Source organism: Larus michahellis, chromosome 6, assembly GCF_964199755.1.
Source record: "Larus michahellis chromosome 6, bLarMic1.1, whole genome shotgun sequence".
Taxonomy (NCBI): domain Eukaryota; kingdom Metazoa; phylum Chordata; class Aves; order Charadriiformes; family Laridae; genus Larus; species Larus michahellis.
Window position 1 is genome coordinate 58,627,589 of NC_133901.1, and position 18,207 is coordinate 58,645,795.

The 18,207-nt window shown below is 56.4% G+C and overlaps 1 protein-coding gene across 1 annotated transcript; it reads left to right on the top strand.

The window, feature by feature from the left end:
- The first annotated feature begins 10,214 nt into the window (after positions 1-10,214).
- Positions 10,215-13,115, top strand: LBX1 (ladybird homeobox 1). Its single transcript, XM_074592520.1, has 2 exons — positions 10,215-11,231; positions 11,533-13,115. The coding sequence occupies exons 1-2, from the start codon at positions 10,907-10,909 to the stop codon at positions 12,018-12,020; spliced, it is 813 nt and encodes a 270-aa protein (XP_074448621.1). The 5' UTR covers positions 10,215-10,906; the 3' UTR covers positions 12,021-13,115.
- The last annotated feature ends 5,092 nt before the right edge of the window (positions 13,116-18,207 follow it).

Consider the following 18,207-nt stretch of genomic DNA (forward strand, 5'->3'; position numbering starts at 1 on the left):
GGGACTGCATCAGCAGTTTGGGGGCAGGAGAGCATCATGGGCTTGACAAAAGCTAGTCCTGGTTCAGAAAGCAACCGTGACTGCATTCCCATCAGTGTCCCGCCCCCATCACCTTCACACCTACCTCTGCCAAAACTCCCTCCTGGGACAGAGACCTGGGGATGGGGGTCAGATTTGACCCCTCCAATAGCAGGGGAAAGTTTGGGGGAGAAAAAGCAAAACTTATTTTCCATTCGAATAAAACTAATAATAAAACCAGGGAACGACAATGCTGGAAATATGCTAAGTAAGCAGAAATCTGGCTAAACAGAAGTTTTCCACGAGGCGTCGGGAAATCTCTGAATTGCCATGAGTGCCTTATTTAGTGGTGTGTGTGCTTTTTGTCCACACAAGTTCCAGTCACTGCAGCCATCAAACATTTTTTAATAGGAGCATTAACTTAAGAATAGCTAACAGTAATATTCCTAGCTGTGTGGAAACAGCATTTTATTAAATGCTTCACACAGATTTTGTATAATAAAGATGAATATATTATATCCTCTGCCTCCCCCAGAGTGAAACAATAATAGGAAAATAAAAAAAAAAGCCAATAAAGTGAAACATAAATAGAACATAATGGGACTAGTAGCGAACTGAACTGACTATATAACATCTGCTATTGTTTGCCTGGCAAACGCAAACAAGGGGAGAAACCGAGAAAGATTTGAACAGCCCTAACCTCTTTCCCCTCTGCTGCAAGAAAGGAGCACTGATATCCCAAGCAGATCTTTTTCAGAGCTGTCGGACTTGCAAATTTGTCCTTAAACAAATGTGTCAAATTCGCAGATCTTCTGTGCGCGGAGAAATTTTCGCAAGTCTTTTCATGCCAGCCAGTTTATGCGTGAAAATATTCCTGGGTCCGGAGAGTTCTCGATGTGAACATTCATTTGTTTAAAAGCTTGGATTTTGCTATGTGCTTGCCCCTCGCTATTCTCCAGTTTCTGAAGTCCAGTCACCCTGTCAGCTGAGCCGAAACAAAGCCATGGGAGCCGGGCAACAAATCCTGCCAACTGAAGAGGTACGGAAAGAGACGACATCTATGGGCAAGGCCTCAGCCGGCTCCTGTATATCATAACCAGGGAGCACTTGCCCATATCCAGGACCTTTGGAGACATCGGGATCACTAAGGGATCACACTGTGAGCAGAGGGGGGAAAAAAAAAGGAGGAGGGATTTTTGCCAGGCAGCTCCTTTGCAGGTAGCTATCTGGCCAGCCCACAGGTGCTCTCAACCCAGGGCTCTGCATCTGCGAAATGCAATCTGGGTTTGTGATCAAACTTAAATCATAGCCGTCCTGATAACAAACTGATAACAGAACTGGCTAGAAGCTGGGGGAAGGAAAGAAGAGCTAAATGCCTATGAAAGTCATTTGCTCTTTTATTTGTTATCTTGCTCGTAATGATCACACCATGTTTCCTATCTATTTTTACAGTAAGTTGTATGCTGATCTCTAGAGGCCCCTGGATGACTTATTATTAACAATGTCTTCTTATTATGGACGGTGATTTATTGTCAGAATGATTCTATTTGTACTGGGTATGTTGTTCTGCTGCCAGCACAAAGCTCTTACCATCTTCAGAGCAAAAGGTCGTGTTCTTGCAGCACGACGTGCCCAGTTGAGCCTGTGGGGCTGCAGGTTACACAGGCACACGGGCCAAAAGGGCAAAGAGAAGAGTGGTCCTGCTGCACCCACAGCACTGCCACTGCTCCATCGCCGTGGGGTCCACAGGCGCTCTTTCTTCCGCTGCTGGACTTCACTCCTCCTTACACTGTAACCCCCATATGCAATGAGGTCAACATTTAAGGATCTGTATACACCCCCAAAAATCATAGGTCCTGTAACTTACCTTGCATTATCAGTCGACAAGTGTTTAACCTTAGGAAACTGAAATCACTTTTCTACCCTGTCCTCGAGTTCATCTACTCCAAGGCTCACGGACACTCTCTACCTACAATAAGGGACCATCTGGAGTTTGGCAATAGGTTTGCAGAGCACAGGAGACTTCCAACACACATTTCTTTGCTAAGACTGAAAGAAGCAGCAGGAACGGGTACACAGCTTTCCAAGCAAAAAATCACAGTATTTAAAGTGCAGGAGAGGGGCTGCTCCGGGAAAGTCGACCCGTGGTTTGGGATAGACCGAAGTAGCCCCTCCACGGCTGCTTTCCCATCTGCGAAGCGGCGGTGAGCCCCGGTGTGTGTCCGTCCGTCCGTCCGCCCCCGCTCCCTGCGCGTTCGGCGCCCTCCCTCTAGCGGCTGCTGCCCCGCCGGCGCCTCCGCCGCCCCCCCCAGCCAGGGACCCCTTCGGGGCCTGGGCATCGAGCCTTATTTTTCCATACCCGGCCTCGCAAGACTTCAAGCCACGTTCGCCACAGGCCTTTCAAACCAGCCGCAGCCTCTCCCGAGGGTGAGGGACGCCCGTACCAGCCGGCCCCTTTGCATACCCCAGACTGAGTTATTTCTGCTGTTTGTGGTTATAATAACACCCTTTATGCATCTTGCTCACCCCCCCATCCTTAGCTCTTACTGAGGAACACTGGTAGATCCTCATTAAGTTGTAACACTAACGATAGCAGATGTGGGGAACCTGACTGGTTTTGCCCTATACAAGCCGAACCCAGACCCATGTGTTGCTGCATATTTGGCATTAGCAAAGACCTGCTTTCCACACCTGTAAAAAGCAGTAGAACTAAATAGGCCCTGAGGAGATTTCAAGCAGAAAAACAGGAGAAGTCTTGTGGCTGTTCACTACACATGCTTTACTCAGTGCCCAGACAAAAAGCCTAGGCAGTAAAGTTCCACCATCACAAGTGATCATACATCAGCTGGAAAAGAGCCCTGGGTGCTAGTCAGGAGGACGTGGGAATTTGGTGCCACAAGATGTCATGAACCAAACAAAACAGAGAAGGGAAATGGACCAGGCCTCAGGACGCTCAGAGATGGAATCACTAAAGATGAGGCATTTTTGTATCAATATTAAACCTCAGAGTTCAGGGTCTGAATCATTTCCCAAAGAGCAGGAATTAGGGAAATGCCTAACAGGAGAGAGATTTTTTTTTTTAACCCCAGCCTCCTGCAGGAAGCTCTTCTCTCTCTGTCTCCGTTGTACTGGCATGCAGCACTGGAGACAGGGAGACAGCCTGATCCGACAGCGATCGGTACAGAAATGCTGTAAGCTGACAGCAGCTATTACGCAGGATGGGAAATGCCAGCCACCATTACAGGATGCTAAAAGTACCCATAGAAAGAGTCATGCCTGATCCAAGCCTGTCCAAGGAATGTGTCTAAGGTTCCCGGAGCGGAATGCAGAATAAAATAAACAGAGGTGTAAAGCGTCCCATCAGAGGTGTCTGCTGGCCATGACCAAGCTGTTGGGAAAAGATCACTTTTCGAGGCAGGTCTGGGACGGGCCCCAAGCAGGACACAGAGAGCAGCTTGGCACAGGACAGCAGTGCAGTGGGGCCCTGAGTCCATAAGCAATGGTGGGAGAGCCTTGAGAACCGGGTGGTGAGCCCCGGCCATGGATGGAGGCCACAGAAGTGCAAGGGTATAGCCCTGCCTTTGGCGATAGAAGCAGGGGAATAGAGAAGAGGAAAGCTGGAATAGCCTGGCTAGGTCTGGGGGGGGTGGGTCTCCTAGTAAATGGTACTGCAGTTTGGAAGGAAAAGAATGAGGGTCTTGCAAACTCACCTCACATGTGAGTTCAAAGACAAGTGAACTGCTGTTTGACTCTGCCTCTAGCTGTTATCCCTTCATAACAGGACCTGAGAGCGACAAGGGGAACAAACACAGCAAGCCAAACGTGAAGGGATGGGGTTTAGGGACATTTTTTCTTTGCAGCAGCACTTGTCTGAGCTTGGAGAGAGGTCCCACGAGGTCAGAAAGAGTAGGATGCGAAAAAGGAGGGATAGAAAAACAGGAGCACTGAAAGAAAGAAGTGAGAGGTGGGGAGGGGCAGCCTCATGGCGCTCAAAGTTGGAAGATATCACAGCCAAACTCTGGCTTCGCATCTCGGTGCTGCTTTTGCAAGGGGTGGAAATATTAGTTTTTAATTAATTTTCTTATTGCAGTTGCTGGAAGGGGAGGAGGGAGGGGGATCACCTTCAAAAAAGAAATACAAATAACTGCTTTAACAGGAAACTTTTGCTGCTGTAATTTATTGGAAGGCGAAATGAGCTCCGATTACATTATCCACCCGCACTGTGCCGGCAATGCGTACTTCGGATATTGCGCTATAATCCAATGACTGCTCCTGAATTATTAACACCAAGTTGTTATTAGAAGAAGTTGCCTGGCTTATTTCCGCCATTCTCCCCCCCACTCCCTTTATTAAGTTTCAATTGATTCCCCACACCTCCTCCTGCTCCCCAAAAATGAGCCCTCGCCTCCCCGACTCCTTCATAGCTGCCACAAACGTTACTTGCATTTGGCAGCCTGGTGAATTATTCACGCGTGCCGGCAGCAGCGGAGATATTACAGGTCTCGGAGGAGCCAGCACGGCTCGGCTGTCACAGCGCTGGGTGGCTGTGTCGCCCCCCCCTCCACATCCAACAAAGTTTTGTCGGGCCCTGAGTCCAGAGCCAAGTTTTTGGGCGGGGGGGCATCCTGCGGGCAGCCCCTCCTGCCTCTCCTCTCCCGGGGGGAGCAAGGGAGCCCCTGGGCCAAGGTGGGCATCACCCTGGGGCTCGACACCCCCAGCCCGGAGGTGACAGTGAAACCCACGGCTGCGCGTTATTTCCAGCCGCCTCCGGGCGCAGCTGCGCGGGCCGGGCGCTGCCTTCCCCTGCCTCCCCTGCGCCCATCCCCGCGGTCTCAGGGCGAGCTCCGCAGCCGCGGAGCCCCGGTCTCCCCCCCTCCAAGCTCTTCCCTGGAGCCGAAGGGGGTTGGAGAGAAGGCTGTGTCTGTGCCCCGTCCAAAAAGAGAGTGACCCAGGGGACAGAAAGGGTCTGAACTGGGTCGGGGCTGCGCTGATCCCGTCCGGTGGGTCCTCCCCGCTTGCCCCGAGGCCCGGCCTTGCCTCTCCCGGGACTGGGACGGAGCAGGGAAGACCCGAGAGCTGATAAATCTCTGCCGCCGGCAGAGCCTGGCACGGCTGGGAGGCCTGAAATGTCCCTGGCAGGCTCCGTCCCACTTCCCTGCCCTCCAGAGGGGTCCTGCAGATTGCATTTATCGAAGTATTTAATTATTTTTTTTTTAATAAAAGAATAAAAATCAAGTTCTCTTCTTGCCTGGAGCTGGGACGGGCACGTCCCGGCTTTCTTCCCGGGGAGCTTGCGTCCAACTGGATTTCTTGGACTAGAAATTCAAACTAGTTTAAAAGAATAAAAATACGTTCAGATGCTCGTATTCGCTTTTCCCTCGTGAGAAGCGCCGCGGCGGCTGCAGGAGGACCCTGTCCCCGGGTGGAAACCGGGGGTCTGGCTGCAGAGCCAGCAGTACAGACCGGCTCTTCAGCCCCCTCAAACTCCGGCGGAACCCCAAAAAACCGGCAGGATTGGGGGGTCGGGAGGATCCACAGCCACGATAAGAGGAGAGAGGACATGCTGGCCCCCGACATTTGGGATGGGAGCACCCCCGCCGACCTCCCCCGCCGTGGGAAATGCTACTCGCAGTCCCACGCAAGGCGATGGGGCGGCCGGAGGAGTCGATCCGCCCCGGGAGTTACTTTTAATTTCTACCTTACACCGGCTTGAGGGGGGTCCGGCTCCCCCATTTTCTTTGCACGCTTTCCGAAAGCATCCCCGCTTACACCGGCCCAGGGGCTAGCTCAAATTTAGGCTCATCTCCCTCTCCTGGCCCTGCGACAGGGCGGCGGGAGGCGGTCCGAGGGGGGTCCTTTTAGAGGGAAAACAAATCGGCCCCGGGGGTGGGCAGGGGGTGCCCAGACCCTGCAGCTCCTCAGGCCCCAGCGCCACTGGCTCTGCCCCGGAGTTCGTTTGCAAACGAAAAAACCCCGCGGAAAGACGGAGAGCTGGGCACTGCGCTGCCTGCCCGCCCGGAGGAGGCTGCTCGCCGCTCCCCCGCTTCTGGACCGGTTTCTGGGGGGCGCAGATTTCGTCCCTGCTCCGTCCCGCACCTCTGCCAGAGTCCCCCGAGGGAGCGGCAACTTCTCCGTTTTTCTCTGCCGGGGAGAGCCCGGCCGGGGCTTCGCGGGGAGGGTGAGCTCCGTCCGGGCCGGGCGCGCTGCCCCTGGCCCCGGCTCCCCGGCCGGGTGCGGGCACTTGGGTCAGATTTATTTTTGGTGCAGCGAAGTTTTTTCCCCCGCAGGGAGCTGGTTGAGAGGGGAGGAAGAAGCGGGCGATAGCTGTAAAACGACCTCCAGAGCTGGGGTCGGACGGGGAGTTTGTCCCCAGCCCCTCTGTGCCCCCCGGCTCCCCGACGCCCCCTCCCCAGCAGACCCGGGAGCCAGCGGGCGCCCAGCTCGGGGCGATTGTTTTCCAAAGGGAGCAACGACAAGCAGTGCCCGGCGGCGGCGGGGACAGGGGACACCTGTGGGTACGTTTTACTGGCAGTTTTGCAAGAGAGGGCTGGGACCAGGGACCTCGGACCCCGCCGCGGCTCTCCCTCCTCCGGGTTCCACGGCGGGTCCCACCGGGGCTCTCTCGGCACTCGCAGCCCCAAACTTTGGGGGTGCTTAAAGACAAAACTAACAGTTATTTCCTAGGTTCCCGGCTGGCCACCTCGGCCCCGTGCGGGATGCTGTGCCAGGACCCGGCGCTCGCTGTCAGCTAGAGGGCACGGAGTTTGCTCCTCTCCGCGCTGCTAACAGGGAGCGGTAACGTGTTTAGACCACTTAAACTAGGCAGACATAACTGGGAGCCATGCACGGCTCAGCTATGCCGGGAAAGGAGGTGTCATTTGTACGCAGTTACTTTGGTGATCAACACTTGAATGATTTATGCCGCCTGCTTTAATTATATTCCTGTGACATTTTCCTGGACAAAAGTGGGCCGCCCACAGCCAAAGCCGGGCAGCCTCGGCAGCGCCCTGCCGCTGCCTCCCGTGCCCGGGACGGCTCCCCGGGGGAGGGCAGCCACGCCGACACCCCGAAATACGGCTCTGGGGGCGGCCAGGGGAGACGCCTCCAACGATGCTACTCGTAGCCAGAGGGACTTTTTTGCCCGCCCTCCCCCCCGAGTAGTTTGCGGTTCAGCGGTAGTTTTCTGCTCCGTGGAGGATGAGAGGCCGCTCTTTTACTCGCTTTTCTTCCCCGGTGAAAGGCAGGGACCCGGAGCGACACTTCCTCGACGGCTCCGGGGGACCCCCTCATACATCCCAGGGTACAGCGAGGGGCCGCCGTTCCCTCCACCCCTGCTCCCCTCCCTGCCTCTCGGCCGGGGGACGGACCCAAACTTTTCCTGCCAGTACCAGGAGGGGATAAGTGTCTCGTCCCCCCTCAGAGGGGCTGGAGCTGGCGGGAGAGGGAAGAGTGTGTGTGTGGCGGGGCGGGGGGGGGTGTGTTTGAAGCTCTTCAGATGAGGGTATTTTTCCCCAAACGACCCCAAAGCTGGGAGACACGACCCGCAGCGGGACGGGCGGGAGAAGAGCCCGACGGGATGCGAAGTTCCGTGGCGGCGGCCGGATCAGGCCCCGGGCGGTCCCCGGGGCCCCATTGCTCCCCGGGGCCCTCTGAAGACGGAGAGATGCGATGGGACCTGCCGCGGGGCACCGAGGGTCCCTAATTGGGGGCTGGGTGCCAAGCGCGCTGCCAAAAAAGAAGAAAAAAAAATAAAATAATTAAATTTCGAAGGGTGCGGAGGGGGGATGCTGAGCTCTTCCCCTAAGCCGGGGAGGGGGCAACCTAGGCTGCCCCTCCTCTGAATTTTGGCCGCCCCCGGAGGGCAGAGAGGGAGTCGTTTGCCGGGAGCGAGTTACAGCGGTTGCAAAGGCAAAGTGAGCGCAGGGGAAACAAAACCAGCCCCTCCAAAGGCGCCACCGCGCAGCCGGGAGCACAGCGGAGAGGGGTCGGTCGGACCGAGCAGCCGGGACAGCCACAGAGCGCTCGGGGAGGGGGCGCGGGAATTGCCCCCTTCCCTCTCAGCCACCCACTTTCTCAATGAGGCTCTATTTGGGGGGGACGCTGGGGACAAGAGCAGGCGGCAGGCCTGGAGCCACCGGGCTGAGCTACTCATGCAAAGCATGAACCCGTGTCTTCCCTGGCAGGCAGCTGTCGAGGCAAACGAAAATGGGTCTCTCTGTGCCGGGCAGCTTGTCCCCAGGCTGCTGCTCGCCCTCCCGGCCTCTGCCCCTACTAGTGAGCCCCAAAAAAGCAGGGTGCATTTAAAAGCCCTGTCCCCCCGCGCAGGCAGGGAAGGGGAGATGCGGGCTGGAGGGAGAGCAGGGGATCTGGAACGGTTTGCGGGGCTTGGCTGTGTCTGGCGCAGTTTCGCCCCTGCCCTGAGCGGAGCGGGCTGCGCTCGGGGTGGGGGCGCAAGTTGCGCCCCGGGGCTGCGCTCCGCTCCGCGGGGAAGGAGGGCCGGGCTGCAGCCTGGAGCCGGCGGCGGCTCCGCGCATCCCAAACGCCCGCCAGCCCGCCCGAACTCTCACCCAGGAACGAGACTATTTTTCTTTCTTTTCTTTCCCCCCTTTTTCTTTTCTTTTTTTTTCTTCCTTTTTTTTCCTTTCCTTTTCTTTTTTTTTTTTTAATCTTATTTCTGTAATTATAACACCAGCATCCCCGGCTGAGTTCTCAATAAAACCCGGATCCTGACATAAAACGCCACGCTGGAAAATAATGCGACGGGACACAAGGGAGAGGAGGAAAGTCTCTAATTGGTTAAAATATGTTTAAATCACTTCATAAAACCCAAGCAAAGCGAAGCAAATAATCCACCTAGCAAAGCAAAGAAGCCGGGCGATTTAGAATCAGTGTAATTCGCTCCCCCCCGACCGGCTCCCCCCCAGCTCCTCGCAGTATTTGATATGATGAATAACCCAATATAGGCCTTTAAAAATAGGTCACTGCATAAAGAGACTCCCAGAGAGCTATAAAAAATGGGAAGAGGGCGCTTTAAGGAGAGGAGCCATTTGCTTCTTTTGTGCTTGTTTGGTACCTAGCGGCCTGGGAGCTGCCAACCGCCCTCCTCCTGCCCGTCAAGGTGAGGAGGGAAAGTTACGGCCAGACCCGGCCCCGGGCTCCCCTCCTGCCCCGCCGCCCGCCCCGGACAGCCCCGGCCTGGGGGCCGCGTCCCGGCCGCCCCGCGGGGAACGTGGGGGATGTTGCCCCCACGCAGGGTGGGGGCCAAGCAGTTCACCCCCCCCAGCTTCGGGCTTTGTCTCCGGCCCTGCGGAGCTGGGGGCCCGCGTAAAAATAATAAGGAGCGGTTCTGGCCCCCACGGACGGCCGCGCCGGGTTTGCCCCGAGGGTGGGGTGCGCAGCGAGCCCCGCCGCCGCTGCCCCACTCCCCCCCCCGCCGCCTCCAGAGCTGCCCGCAGGCTCGCAGCAAAAGGCCTCGGGCTGGAAACCGGCCCTCCCCGGCGCTTTGCTGGGCGGCGGAGCCCGGCCGCTGCCTGCTCCTTCCCCCCGCGCTGCCCCCGGTCGGGAGCACCCGCCACCCCCGGCGACAACGGAGCCGAAGAAGCCGCCGACATCCCGGGAGCGATCCCGGCCCACGCCCCCCAGCCCCTCCGCGGGCACCCCCCGGCACCGGCATCCTCCCGGGGGGCCGCTGCCCCGCCGCCGAGATGCTCCCGCCCCGACTCCCTCAGCCCGCTCCGGAACAGGGCGCTGGGAAAGAGGAGCACGACAAATTCGTCGGAAACCTTCGGATTTTATTGGAAAGGAAAGGTCTGCCTTACCTGGAACCAGGCTCTCCCCTTCTTCCCCTCATTAAAAAACAAACGACTCTGGGTAGAGCCGAAGAGAGACATTTTAAATAAACTAGTAGCCGGAATTAACAGGAGGGAGAAATAGTATTTAAAAAAAAAAATCGGGGAAAAAAAAAAAAGATACCGCCGGATATTTTTCGTTTTGTTTTGTTTTCGCTTATTGTTATTTTTCACTATACTGTATTATCCTGATGCAATAAAGGCTGGTTTGTAATGTAATTTAAAAATATATATGTCCAAACAAATAGCAGGGCCAGAATATGACAAGTGCATTCAGCATTATAATTCAACTGGGCTCCACCTCCATACCGCCTCCTAATTAATGGGTCTCCGAACTTGCAAAAGCCTGCATTGGACAGAGAGAGAGAGAGCGAGCGAGCGAGAGAGAGAGAGAGAGAGAGAGAGGGCGAAAAGTGTCATTGAAGATAATTGATTACCTCCCAATCAACAATAACTTGTTAGCAATAGTCAATTACCCCGTCTCTTCTCGCCTCTTTCCCCCTGGTCCGAGGTCTCGGTGCGAGGGCTGCTCTCCCCTTCTCCGAAGTCTGCTTTTTAATTTTTATTTTTTTCTTTTTCCTTTTTATTTTTAATTATTTGGGGGGGGGCATTCCCTTTTTTTGGGGGGGGAGGGCAGGGAAAGTGCTGCGATTTGGGGTGTTTCTTAAAATAGCAGCTGGGAAGAGGAAGAGAGAAGAGTGAGAGAGCGAGCGGAGAGTGAGGAGCGAGAGAGAGAGAGAGGGGAAAAAAAAAAAACATCCCCGACCCAAAACCCTGGGACAGGAGGTGCGGCAGGACCACCTCTCGGCGAGGGACCGACGGCAGCTCCGCTCCCGGCCGCAGCCCGCCGCCCTGCCCGCCGCCCGACGTGGCTCTCCCCGGGAGGACCCGGGGCTCCTCCGCCGGAGTTGGAGGTGGGCTTCAACTTTTGCTCGCTGTCTCCGCCGCCCTCACCCCGCCGTCCCTCCGGGGGCTTCTCCCCGCGGCAGCGCATCCCCGTCGCGGGTGGGGAAGGCAGCCCCGCGCGGCCCGGTCCCACCATGACTTCCAAAGAAGAACCCAAGCCCTCCTCGGGGGAAGAACGGCGGCGGAGCCCCTTGGATCACCTCCCACCGCCGGCCAACTCCAACAAGCCCCTCACTCCCTTCAGCATCGAGGACATCCTCAACAAGCCCTCGGTGCGGAGGAGTTACACCCTCTGCGGAACGGCCCACCTCCTCTCCGCCGCCGAGAAGCACCCCCCGGCCGGGCTGCCCCTCTCCGGCCGGGCGCTGCTCTCCCAAACCTCGCCCCTCTGCGCCCTGGAAGAGCTGGCCAGCAAGACCTTCAAGGGGCTGGAAGTCAGCGTGCTGCAGGCGGCCGAAGGTAAACACCTCGCGGAGTGGGACCCCCCGCGGGTGGGTGCCCCGCTCCTCCCCACGGCCTGGTTTTCCTCCCCCCCCCTCTTCCTCCCACGCCCCCCACAATCTCCCAGGGTGTCTCACGGGGTGGGATGGGGGGTCCCCGGTACTCGGCGGCCCTCCGGGTGCGGCGGCTTTGCCCCGCTCCCCCCCGATACCGGCGGGGTAGGGGCGTGGGGTCTGGGTGGGGGTTTGGGGAGGGTTGTGGCGGGGGAGGGGGGACACACATGGGGAAAAGCGGCGACAATCTGGCGGCTCGTCGGCAGGCAGGGACGGGATGACGATCTTCGGGCAGCGGCAAACGCCGAAGAAGCGTCGAAAGTCGCGGACGGCCTTCACCAACCATCAGATCTACGAGCTGGAGAAGCGGTTCCTCTACCAAAAATACCTGTCCCCGGCGGACCGGGACCAGATCGCCCAGCAGCTGGGGCTCACCAACGCCCAGGTCATCACCTGGTTCCAGAACCGCCGCGCCAAGCTCAAGCGAGACCTGGAGGAGATGAAGGCCGACGTGGAATCGGCCAAAAAGCTGGGCCCCAACCCCGCCGTGGACATCGTGGCCTTGGCCGAGCTGGAGCCCAGCGCCGAGGGAAGGGGCAAGGCGCGCTCCGGTTCCCCGCCGCCGCCCCCCACCGCCGCCCCGCCGCCCCCCCGCCCCGCCTCGCCCCCCACGGAGCGGCCCCGCAGCCGCCGGGACAGCGAGGAGGAGGAGGAAGAGGAGGAGGAGGACGTGGAGATCGACGTGGATGACTGAGGGGCGGCCGGCGGGCCTCCCCCCCCCCCCGCAACCTTTGCACCACCACCCCCCCGCCCCGTCCCACTCCCCCCCACCCCACCCCGACAGCTCCAAATTGGCACCCCCGGCCCCCCCATCCCGGCCCCGGCTGCTCCCCCTCGGTCGGAGCAATAAGCAATAGAAACCCACCACATACACACACACACAAACACAAATTAATTTAGGGTAGAGTCGATATCCCTCCGCCTGTCACATCTTCGGAATGGTGCAATTACGGACGGCTTCTGTATAAATATTTAAACGTATATATTGGATTTTTTTTTCCTTCCCCCTTCTTTTTGAGGTTTTGATTATTATTTTTTTTTTTAATAGCTATCAATGACGATTATTTTGTCTAGAAGGGAGACGCGTAAGCTTGGAATAAACTCGGCTTCCAACAGATGTTTGGGGTAGGCAGTTGTTTTCAAAGACTTCCGAAACGAACCGCTTTAGAGGAGATTTAAGTTAGACTTAGAACGGCAACAGCAAAAAATAGCCACTTTCCTTTCCTTGCATGTTTCAGATGTGCACGAAGTAAATTTTTTTTTTTTCCTTTTAAAAATATTTTTTTCCTTTCGCAATCTTGGGAACTTGGGGATGGGTTATAATGCAAGTTGAAAAATATATACTTTCTTTTTTTCCTAGAGCATAGAGATTTGTCTCCAATGCAATTTCTGCCTCATTTTACCAATTAAAAGCTATTTTTACCATTTTCAGCTATTGTTGTGCTTTTATTAAAAAGCTGCCTTTCGTATTTTTGATATGAAGGTGGTAACAAAAAAAAAAAACGAAAATGAAAAAAAAATCCTAGAATTATTTTTTACTCTTTTTAGAATTTTTGCATGCTACGAAAATAAAAAAGGACAAATCCCAAGATCAATACATTTAAATATTACGCTATAAATTAAAAGAAAATGTACAGATTTAAGAACTGTTTTTGTTTGAATTGTACAAATTTTAAAAGGCCTGCTATTTAAGTTCCGATAGGGACAATGTCGCTTTATTTACTGTCTCTTAGAATTGTACAGATAGCTCTTTTTTCCGATACAATAAAATCTTTACCATTTTAATATACTTTTAACGTCCTTCTTTGTGAACGAGAGAACGCTCCGCTGGTCCGAGGTTGCGACAGACTTTCCCCCCCACCCGGGATTCTCCCATCCCGTTTGCATTTAAAGTTACTTTAAGCGAAGTACCTGTGAGAAAATGACGGGGAAGGGGCACACGGGCGAGAAGTTTATTACTTTAATTTTTATTTTATTTTTGGTTAAGGTTAGTGCCACGTAGAGGTTTAGCAGAGGGAGAAGCCGGCGGAGCGGTAAGGCGGGAGGTGCGGGAGCGCTCCCCGGCGCGGGGGATGCGCGGCGGCGGCGGGACGAGCGGGGCTACCGGCACCCCCCGCCCGCACCTCCGCTCCCGCCCCCAGCCAGGCTTTTCCAGCCCGAAATTAGAGAGGAAAGGGAAGGGGGAAAAAAAATATAAAGGAAATTAAAACCAAACCCGAGCGAAGGGGAAGGAGTTATCACCGATTTGGACAAAAAGATCGGTGCGTGTGAGCGGGGGGAGCTGCCCTCCGCCAAACCTCCCGCTTCTGGGCAAAAGCGCTGCTGCGGGGACACGAGGATGGAAAATGCTTAATTTCCTCCCTTTCCTTTTTTTTTTTTTAATTTCTTTTTTTTTCCCCTCTTTTTTTTTTTTTTCCTCCAAAATTAAGGCTCTGGTGAATGTGTTTTCTCTTGGCAGCGTGACCTGCCTTTGGAGTCGAGCAACGTGTGTTTCTCCCTATTCTTTGCAAAATTTATGTGAGAAAGACAAATCTGGTGTACAGTGGCAGAGCTCGGCGGAAAAGTGTCCAGATAAGACAGGGTAGGGTTGTGGGTTGGATTTTTTTTTTTTTTTGGTCCAGTTTCTCCGAGGCTAAATAAATCTTTCTCCTCTTTGAGAATGGATGGGGTTGTAATTTTTAGCGTAAAGCATGAAAACTGGGGACAAATGAGCCCTCTTCTCTGAAGTGACAAGCGACAATGGAGCATATACAGCCTCCTGCGGTTCGCCATGCTGAAACAAGCGTGCCCCTCCGCAGCAGAGAGAAGGCGAGCGCTTGGAGACCATATGGTTTTTGAATTTTCTTCACAATTTCCAGACAATTTGATGGATTAGGTTAACCCTCCCTTCCACTGTTTAACTCCACAACAATGGGAGCAGAACTGTTCTCCCTTCGTCGGGGCATCTGTGCGCTTCTATTCTTCTCTCTTTCTCTCTTGGTATTTGGAACAAGCCTATGAATTACAATGAAATCCACTTTTCTTTAGTATTATTTGGAAGAGCACTTGTTTTCCGCCACCTCCCGCCCCCACCCCGCCATCCCCTCGTTTTTTTGTTTGTTTTTTTCTTTCGATTTTTTTTGCGTTGTTGTTTTGGGTTTTTTTACCTCGGAGTGATAGCTTTGACTTCTGTCCAGATCTCTCGGAAAGCCTTCAATCTTGTCCTTAAGTGTTTTTATGCTAAACAGGCAAATCGTAAATGCTGAGAAACTGTGACATTTATGTGAAGATCTAGTTAAAGGGCTTTATTTGTTTTCTTTATCTGTGTGTGTCACCCCCCCATTCCCTCTCTTCCCCCTCCTCTCCTGTCCCCTCCCTCCCCCCAGTCTTTTATTCTTTTGTCTTGGAATGGATTTAATGAGGCTGCAAACACTACAATTCAATATAACCAAGAAATAAAAAAAAAAAAAAAATAAAAGAGGGTGGCTGGGTGTATGGAAAACAGGCTGGGAGTTAATTTGGATTTCTGATCTATTGACTTCTGTGTGCAAAGAGAAGAGATGCCGGGCCGCCTTGCACCCGCGGAAGTTTACCACACGTGGCTGGGGCGGGTTAGTAAATAAAGACTCCTCTCGAAGATTTGCAGCGTGTTAATTTGGCTCGCCCCCGCTTCCAAATAGCTGAGATTTTGGTTATTTAATTTGCATCTTGAAAAACAAAAGCTTCTTCTTATTTTTTTTTTTTAGCTTAAAAATGAAGCGCCGGCTTGTGCCCCTCATTTGTCATGCATTTTGAAACGCGCCGTTTCCTGGGATTACCTAGCTGGGTAGATTTATTGCTCGGGGTTTGCTCTCCCTCGAATTTTAGATACAATCCGGAATTGGCTTTTTTTTTTTTCTTCACCCTTATTTTTAATTTCTTTTCTCTCTCTCTCTCTGTTTTTTTTATCCCGCAGCGCAAGTAGGGACGCGGTGACAGCGCTGAATCGTGCCCTTTGGGGCTGACCCAGCCGCAGCCTTTCCCAGCTGGCTCGGAGCGCTGCTGCGGGGGCCGAGCTTCGGGCGGCGGCCAGGGCCACCACGGAACCCCTCCTGCACGCCCCGGACCCCCAAATTATCCCCATCCCCCTAAACCAGCCGGCCCTGCGGGCGGGGGACCTGCCCCGCCGCCCCGGCCGCCGCCGGCCGCTCCGCTCCGGGGAAGGCGGGGAGCTGGGACGAGACCCCCGGGACTTGCTGGCCGGGGACACCCGGGGCAGCGTCCCCCTTGCCTGGCCTTCTCCCTGCGTGGATTCACAGTGGGAGCAGAGCCGGTCCCGTTTTCCCATTCCCGGGCAAACCCGGAGCGTTTCGGAGCTCCTCGCCCCCGCACCGGTGCCCCGTGCCCCGGGGACGGGGTCCCCGCCATCCCCACGGTGGGGAGGTGAGCACAGGGCAGGGGGAGAGACCGGCCTTTCCCAAACGGATCAGGGTCCGAATTCAAGCGGGGAAGGCGGGATTCCCAATAGGAAAAAGAAAAACGTAAACCCAGGCAACGAGGGCTGCGAAAACCCCACAGGTCCTGGCCCGGGGAGGTGAAAACCCGCAGTTTGGGAAAAGAGTGTGCGGGAGCTTGCGGGGGGGTTTGCGAGAGCGGGTGGGAGGCCCGACGGTTCTCCCGCCGCCCGCCCCGTCGGGGGCTGCGGTGCCCCGGATCACCCCCGTCTGGGCGGGCGTGGGCGGTGGGCACGGGTGGGTGCGGGCAAGCTGCAGCGCGGTAGCTGCGCCCCTGGCCGGGGGGGGGGGGGGGGGCGTCTCCTCCCAGCCCCCACCCCGGCCCACGCCGTTCCCTCCCGGCAGAAACACCGTTTCTCAAACGCAGGAGCCGGCGACCACCCCCCCATCTCCATCTTTCATCCCCAAACGTGACACTGCCTTGGATTTCGTTTGGATGTGGGAGGAAAGCGGGAGGGGAGGGGGCGGTGGGGGGTGTTGTCTGCTTGGAAATGCTACTCTTTGGGGTTTGTGGGTTTTTTTTATAATGCTTTTTTTTTTTTTTCTTCTGAGGGGGGGGTGGAGGAGATCCATATTTGATCTTGTTCACTTCACACAGGGCTCCCAGACGGAGAATAAAGCCCCCTCCTGAATTATCCAACAGGGCTAAAGCAGGTTGAGTCAGTGAAATTCAGTTCCTTATTTTATGAGGTGTCAGGGCTGATGTCGAATATGGCAACGATAACTAATACTACAGTCTGAGGGACCAGAACGTGGTAATTAATCCCAAAGACTTAAGTGTATTTTAGTTCAGGAGAAAAAAAATCACTAATTCAATCGTCCGGAAAATTGAAGTTTGATGCATGAGTCTCTGCTGAAAGGAAAGGCTTTTTCTTCCCGATTCTGGGGTTGGGGCAGGAATCACAGCCTCTCTCCTCCGCTCCCCGCGAAGACGCCGGTACTGGGCCGCTGCCCGCCCGCCCCCGGCCCGGGCACACCGGGGACCGGCACGCCGAGGGACCGGGGCGGGGGGGACACATGGTACTCCTCTCTTCGCTCCGCACTCCGCACCGCTTTTCCCGCCCGCCCCCCGCAGCGAGCACGACACATTCACGGCCATATCGCCACCATGCCCTCATGTCGCGACATGCGGGAAGTCTGTCGGGCAGAACCGCGTGCTCAGGTCGCGTTAGCGGCCTCCCAGCCCCGGCCTTTCCAGCCCTCTCGGCTCTGCGGCGCCCGGGAGAGCACCGGGGGGGAGCAAAGCGCCGGGACCGGACCCGTCTCTATGCACCGAGCGAGGGGACGGGCACCCCGGGGGCGGCCCGAGCAGGGGCCGGGGGGGGCCGGGGAAGGGAATGCCCCCGGCGCCGCGTTATTGATGGGGCCGCGCTCGCTAGAGTCAGCCCCATCGGCGTTAGCATTCGTCTCCGCGCCGCCCGGCCCCAGACATCCTTCATCCTTTTTAAGCTCCGGCCTCTTCCTCCGAGCCAAAGCGGGGCCGCCCCGTCGGGCCGCTCCTGCCCCCGCCTCCCGCCGGCCTCCCCCCCAGTCCAGGGGGGCCTGGCGGGTCCATCCGCACCCCCCCGCCCCCGCCACCCCGCGGACCGTGCTGACACCAAGCCCCTGGGGTCTGAGTGTCCCTTCTGCAACGAGGGACGCCACTTCCTTCGTGCGCACCGGCGGCCGGGCCCTGCACCCAAGGCGGGTGGCGAGCAGGGGGCTAGCAGAGCCCGAGGTCATGGCCCCGACCTGCCTGGCAGGACTAAGCCTGTCCCAGCGGGGCTGGTCCCCACCCCAGGCCCAGCTCAGGGCCAGGACGTCCCCACTGCAGGGGGAAGGGGGCCCAGGCACCCAGGGTTGAATTGCCCGTAGTCCTGTTGTAAGGGTCTAACGCAGAGGCGTCAGCGTGGGGCATGACGTCATCAGCGCTCACGGCGACATCATCACCTGTCCCAGTGAAGGAAAGCGGCCGTCGGAGCAGAGCCCCCGATGGGCCTGCCGTCGGCACCGAGCCAAGCGGGCCGGTGGCGGGGGCGAGAGGGCGGGGGGAGTCCTGTCCCTCCCGGCACCGGTGGCTCAAGGTGAAGCTGTAACAGCGAGGGGCGACGGCTGCGGGGGAGCGGGGGGGACGCCCGGGGGTGTAAACACGCGTACAGGCCGTACCGGCAACACGTGTAAGGCTGTATCTATGCCCCCCACCCACACAGCTACAAATTGCACACATTCACTGCAATTATTTTCGGGGTTTTTTTTGTTGTTTTTTTCCCCCCCCCATGCCAGCCAGTGTATTTCTGGGAGGCAGAGTTTGTCAGCGCTGCCCACTCAGCACCGGGGTACCGGATCAGCCCCCCCGTTCCCCGGAGGTGGGGAGCGGCACCTCCCCGCCGCTCGGAGGGGACCCGGCGGAGCAGCCGCGCACCGGCCAGA

Coding starts and splice junctions, on each gene's coding strand:
- LBX1 (XM_074592520.1), top strand. CDS start 10,907: ATGACTTCCAAAGAAGAACCCAAGCCCTCCTCGGGGGAAGAACGGCGG. Junction 11,232..11,532: donor CGTGCTGCAGGCGGCCGAAG/GTAAACACCTCG, acceptor GCTCGTCGGCAG/GCAGGGACGGGATGACGATC.